Below are 6,000 nucleotides of genomic sequence, written 5' to 3'. Positions count from 1 at the left end.
GCCGCCCGCCTGCCCGGGGCCCGCCGGCCGCCCCGCCAGGGCGCCCACCAGCTGCAGGCTCTGGCTCCTCAGCTCCCGGTTGTCCTTCTGCAGCTGCTCCGTCTGCTCCCTCAGCTGCTGGTTGTGAGCTGAGATCTCCTTCTGTGCCTGAATCAGGTCGCCGTAGGTCAACGCCTTCACCCCCAGCTGCGGACACAGGACAGCATGGTGCGCTCTCGCGCAAGCGCAAGGGCGGGCGGAGGGCGGGGCGGGGCTTCCCGGGGGCCAGCGAGGGGGGCTGGGGCGGCGGCTGATGGGGGTCCCAGAGAGCGGAGAGGACCGCCGGTCACCGGGGAAGGAGTGTGAGCATGTTCCAGATCCCGCTTCGGGGACAGGCGAGAGGTCAAACGCCAGGAAGGAAAAGACCCTCCCAGGTCTCTACTCCCTGGACCCCGCCCGCCTCTACCTCATCCAGTTTCTGCTGGAAAAGCCTCTTGATCTCCTCTTTCTGGGCCTGGCAGTGGCCAAACAGCTGCTGTGCGGCACCCAGCAGCCGGGCGTTCTTCTCCTGCGGGGACGGAGCACGGTGACGGGAGCACGTCCCTTCCCAGAGAGGGCCCCTTGGCGGGACACGCCCCGGCCCAGAAAGCTGACGGCCCTCGGCCCATCTCCGAGGTCGAGAGCATCACTGCTCGGGGAGGAGGGGCACCCCGCAGCCTCTCCAGACCCGCGGGGGCAGGTGCCCGGGCCCGCGGAGGCCTCACTGCTCCTGTGGTACGGGAGCCCCTGCAGGCGCCCAGGCCGCCCTGGCAGCGTCTGGGACCCAGGGGGCAGAGCTGACCCGGGAGGGCGCCCAGGGCAGGGCTCACCTTCTCCTGGTCCAGCAGCTGCTGCAGGCCGGCCTTGTACTGGGCGGTCTTGGTGTACGCCAGGAACTGCAAGTACTGGACCTTGAAGGATTCTGGGCGGGGCCGAGCGACGCAGCTGAGGGAGGGGCCGCCGCCCTTGGAGCCCCTCGAGCCTCCTGCTGCCACCCCGTCCTCCCCCCACAGGACCGAGTGCTCATTACTGGTAAACGCGGGCTCCGGCACCGAACTGAGGGAGCCGGCCGCCCAGAGCGGGGAGGGGGTTTCTTTGCCCCCGTGTTCAGGCGCGCAGCGGGTCCGCCCGGCCCGGCGGCGGGAGGGCATGCGGTCTCAGCCGCCCCCACCCTGGGCCCTCCCCCACCAGCGCTGTAGACACGGCCCAGACTGTCCTCTGGGGAGAGTCGTGTGGCATCCTCGGCGCCAGGAGCGCCTGGTCCAGCCAGACGCCCCCAGAACCGGCCCCGCCTGCTCTGGGCGGGGCCCTGACGGACCTGGACCGAGCCGAGGGCCCGCACGCTCACCTAGCAGCTTCTGCAGCGCGGGCGGGGTGGCTGCCAGCAGCGGTCGGTCGGGGGCGTGCCGCTGCACGCTGGGAGGTAGCGGGTAAAACGGGCTATGAGGTGACTTGTACGCGTCTGCGGGGAGACAGCAGGGTCACGCGTGGGCTGCTGTGCTACGCCGAACTGCGGGTCATTTTAAAGACACGACCGAACGCAGCTTCTAGAGTCCAAGGACACTAACAGACACCACGTCCCGGCACTTGGAGAGGCGGAGACACGTCCCCTTGTAATCTAAGAAATCCTGGCCCTTCACCAGAGCCCAGGTCAGCAGGATGCCGGCAAGGCCCCAAGCAGGACCCGCTCAGGGTCGGAGTCCCGAGGCGTAGACACGCCCAGGGGACACCCCACTGTGCCCTCAGGAGCGCACAAAGCTGGGCACCAAGCACCCCGTAAGTGACGCCGTCACTGCGCCTGTGTCCCCGGCGGCCGGCCTACCCTGCGGCGATGGTGCCGCCGTCTGCGACGAGGAGCCGTGCAGGAGGCCCAGCGCAGTCTGGTGCTTCTTGGGCTTGCGCTCGGGGTTCGCAGCGCTCATTTTCTTGGGGCGCCCGCGCTTCCGGCCGGCCATCTTTCGCCCCTTCTTGTTCAGCTTCTTCTTCCGGGCCTTGGAGGGGGACGGCTTTTTGATGGTGGTCGCCCCAGCTTTCTCCTCCTCGGCACCGGAATCCTGGCAGACGGCGGGTGACGGACGTCAGTGACACAGGTTCCTGGGAAGCCCCTGGAGCCACCCCCCGCGGGGGGCTGGGGCCCGGGTGCAGGGGAGCGGGGCGCGCTCACCATCGGGGTGTCCGCGGGCACGGTGGCCTTGCTCTCGGGCACCTTGGTGGGAGTGGTCGTGTTGCTCTTGTTTTCTCGCTGCTGCCGGCGCCGAGCTGCCTCTTGTTCCTCCTGGAGAGCGAGCCACGGGCGGGTCTGCGGACGCCCTGGCCTGGCCCGGCCCCCGCAGGGCTCACGGGGCGCCACCAGCACGGGCGGGGAAACGGAGGCACGTGCGGGCACACGCCCCGCCCCCCATCTCTCGGCCACCTGACCGCCCTCTCCCTCCCCTGGGCCGTGTGCTTGCCACACGGAGAGGGCTGCGCACAGGGCCTCCCAGCAGCACCGCGCCGAAGGGGCGGGCGGGCCGGCAACTGCAGGGCAGGACGGACGCGGGGCCCCAGGTGGCCGAGCGGCTCTCCTGCACACAGACTCATCTGAGTCTCCAGAAAGAACTCTTGGACAGATGTACTCAGCGAACAAACAGCAGCCACAACGTCCCAGGGGGAGGGCAGGAGCGGGGCCAGCCACCCCCCGACCCCGCCGGCGAAGGCAGCCGCTCTGCCCTGGGTCGGTGACTCAGGCCGGAACCGCAGGCGGGCTGCTCGCTGCCCTTCACACAAATCCGCATGTCACCCAATCCCATTTCAGAGACTCGGTCAACCCATTTCCCAAACGTGCACAAGAATTGTGGCCCACCACAGCCGTTAAAGATGAGGCAGGGGCACGCGGGCAGGGCTGTGACCCAGACCCTGTCACACAGACCAGCACGTGTGCATGGCCACCCCCAACAGGCTGTGCACACACACTGTTCAGGTGAGAGAAAAACAAACTTACCCTGAGTTTTGGATTTTTCAGACTAGAAAAATAGTTTTCAAGCTAAAAATACAAACAGGAAAGGAAAAATCTCATTAGAAGCCAGTGCTGACACTTTCGGGATGAAAGCAATGTCCCGGACGCACAAATGACCGAGTCCTCCAGGCGGATGTCTGTAGGGGCCACCCCAGCGGGACCCGCCCAACGCCGGGCTCCCAGCCACCGGGGACAAGGCCCACCCCCCACAAGGGCTGGGGCCACGGACGGCACCGCCCCCGCCCCCCCCCACTGGGCGTGGGGCGCTCACTATGGTGCGGTCGATGGTGTGCAGGTAGTAGGACACCGGCCTCCCCGTCCAGGACACCGAGCCCTTGAGGGGCGACAGCTCCACCACGCGCATGATGGTGCCGATGTCTGCGCACGAGGGGCGGCGTCAGGCCCTCCCGAGCCCGGGGCGGGTGGGGCCTCCACGCGGCTCGGGGGGCTCCCTCCCCCCAACGAGAGGCCAGCGGGAGGCCCGGGTGAGGCGCTCACCCCAGCCCCGCCCCCCCCCCCCCCAGCGGTGGGGTCGGAAAGTGCGTGGGGAGTGACTAAAGGGCGACGTGGCTTTTGATGCAGGGGCCTCGGGCGCGGCCCATCCCGTGCAGGACAGCCACCGCCACGGCAGACCTCGCACACCCTCAACAACCCCCCCCCCCGCCCCGGGGACACGGGGCAGGTCTGGGGACATCTGTGGTCATCACAACCAGGGCAGTCCTGGCCCGGGGTGCAGGGGAGGCGCAGCAGACTGCTCGGCCCCCACGGCGCCCAGGACGCCCCCAGAGGGCGGCCTGCCCCGACGAGAGCAGTGCGGGGGGACGACCCTACGATGACACGAGTCGGGTGCTGAAGATCACACTTTAACGTTTCGGCAACCAGGAGCTGCTTACCGCTCAAGTTTCTGCTGTTGATTCTAAAGTTCAGAGGCGCAAAGGGCTTCGAGGACACAATTCTGCCGCCTGAAACACAAACCCAGTTACTGCCGTCTGTGGGGACGTGCCTGCGCACACAGATGAACGGGAGACAGACGTCAGAGCAGCGTGAAGAAGCCGCACGAGGGGCGGGCACAGTGCGCACGGACGGCAGCAGGACGGAGTCCTGTCTGCCTCCTCCCAGTTTGACTCTGTGCCGCCAGCTGCCCTCCTGTGACCGTGGGCTCGAAGCCTCACTGGGGGGTCACCCATCTGCGAGGACAAACTGGGCAGGGGTGAGGAGGGCGAGTGCCCCCTCCCCTGCCTGCGCGCTCGTGTGACGCGTCCCACAACCAATGGCTGAGGCAAACCCTGAAGGCCCGCTTGGCCCACGGTCACCCCTGGGGCGCAGAGTCCTAGGGAGAGGACGACTCACAGGATCCCGCGGGCTTGTGAGTGTGGTCACGGGGCGTGTGTGTGACAAACACTGTACATAAACCATGCACGCTGCCGGAAGCCACGCTTCTCCGTGTGAGGATAAACAGAGCCACACACAAGTCAAGAGCAGTGTTACATTTAAATTGGAAAAGTCCAGGGGCGCCTGGATGGCTCAGTGGGCTGAGCATCTGACTTGATCCTGGCTGAGGTCATGAGCCCACAGTTCCTGGGACTGAGCCTCCTCAGGCTCCGCGCTGATAGCACAGAGCCTGCTTGCGATTCTCTCTCTGCCCCTCCCCTGCTGGTGCACCCTCTCTCCCATTTTCTCTCCCCTTCTATCAATCAATCAACCAGAAAACCTCCTTGGAATCCAGTTTGACACACGCACACAGATGCAGCTGCACACGTGCACAGACACGCCAGCCCGCCACCCCGGCCTGGCCCGAGGGGCACGCCGGTGCTCCCCGAGCGGGAGTGGCTGGCTGCGCCAGGCCGCGAGGCAGCCAAGAGGCTGCAGCTGTCAGCTTGCCAGGATTTAGACCACACGCACTTTTCCCAAGATGGCTCAGGCCAGACACAGCTGAGGGCCTCGCGCTCCACCAAAGCCCTACTGCAGACCTAGAAGCCTTCACGGGCACAAGGAAGACAAGACCCTACCCACACGCCTAGAGAACAAGAGCACGGGTTCCCAGCCTCCTCCTTGGCCTCCCCCACGGCCATGCCGAGCAGCTCCGGCCGGGAGCTCAAGACTCACACACAGCAAAGGGGCCTACCCTCCTCCCCACCCAGGGAACGGGAGGTAGAGGTGGCCAGGCGGGGATGGGCCCAAACAGGGGGACGCCCCAAGAGAGGCCAAAGAGGCCAGTCGGGGCGGCCTCGGCGCCCTCCCTGCCGCAGGTCAGGGCTGGCAGGTGAGACCGGGACATCAGTTCCGTGTGAATGTCAGGCACAGAGAGAGTCATCCCGCAGCACGAGCTGGGGCCTCCTCGGACTGAAAAGTCCCTGCTGCCTGTGGGGAATGGGGGCGTGGCCGCCCACCCAGGTCCCGTCGGCCCAACCCCGCTGCCGAGGCTGACGGGCACTCACAAGGGCTCCAAGCCCCGTGACCAGTGCCAGATCTCCGGACAGGCCGGGCACGAGGGGACTGACACAGGGCAGGGCCACGGGGAGCCTGTTACCTTCCTTCATGTTCGCAAACCGCTCCTTCAGCTGGTGATCCACCTCAGGACCAAAGGCAAAGTTATTCACAAATATAACACTGCAAAACAATAGTCCAGTTGAGTAAACACGAAGGCTCCGTCCGCGCACGTGCCCGGAGCTCCCCCAGCCCGGGGCGGGACAGGGCCGCTGGCCACTCGCGTGACCCCCAGGCTGCCCGCCTCCCTGGGAGAGGCTAGAAGGACGCTTGCTGGCTAAGAGGGTGGTCCCTGGGGCAGCGATGTCCCCTGGGGACAGAGGCGGTGAGGACACCGAGGCAGCAGGAAAGGACCCGCGGGGCGCATCACTTCTCTGTTCTCCTGTGTGCCCTGGCACCAGACGCCCCGGGGGCCCCAGTCTGGAGACGCCAAGCGGGTGGCAGGGGAGGCCACTGCCCCACACCGGGCCCGTGTGCCCCTGCACCGCCCCTCGCGCGCC

The 6,000-nt window shown here is 67.0% G+C and overlaps 1 protein-coding gene across 1 annotated transcript in view; it reads right to left on the bottom strand.

Moving 5' to 3' along the window:
* The window catches only part of DOT1L (DOT1 like histone lysine methyltransferase), a 40,175-nt gene that overhangs the window by 13,905 nt on the left and 20,270 nt on the right, over positions 1-6,000 (bottom strand). Inside the window, exons 9-18 of the mRNA XM_029916397.1 lie at positions 5,544-5,623; positions 3,907-3,975; positions 3,285-3,391; positions 2,999-3,040; positions 2,183-2,293; positions 1,841-2,072; positions 1,367-1,480; positions 849-940; positions 446-547; positions 49-186 (exon numbers count right to left, since the gene is read on the bottom strand). Of these exons, the coding sequence (XP_029772257.1) occupies positions 49-186; positions 446-547; positions 849-940; positions 1,367-1,480; positions 1,841-2,072; positions 2,183-2,293; positions 2,999-3,040; positions 3,285-3,391; positions 3,907-3,975; positions 5,544-5,623 (1,087 nt within the window). The remainder of the gene's footprint in view (positions 1-48; positions 187-445; positions 548-848; positions 941-1,366; positions 1,481-1,840; positions 2,073-2,182; positions 2,294-2,998; positions 3,041-3,284; positions 3,392-3,906; positions 3,976-5,543; positions 5,624-6,000) is intronic.

This window comes from Suricata suricatta, chromosome 12 (assembly GCF_006229205.1).
Source record: "Suricata suricatta isolate VVHF042 chromosome 12, meerkat_22Aug2017_6uvM2_HiC, whole genome shotgun sequence".
NCBI classification, from domain to species: Eukaryota; Metazoa; Chordata; class Mammalia; order Carnivora; family Herpestidae; genus Suricata; species Suricata suricatta.
This window is presented reverse-complemented; position numbering and strand designations above follow the sequence as displayed.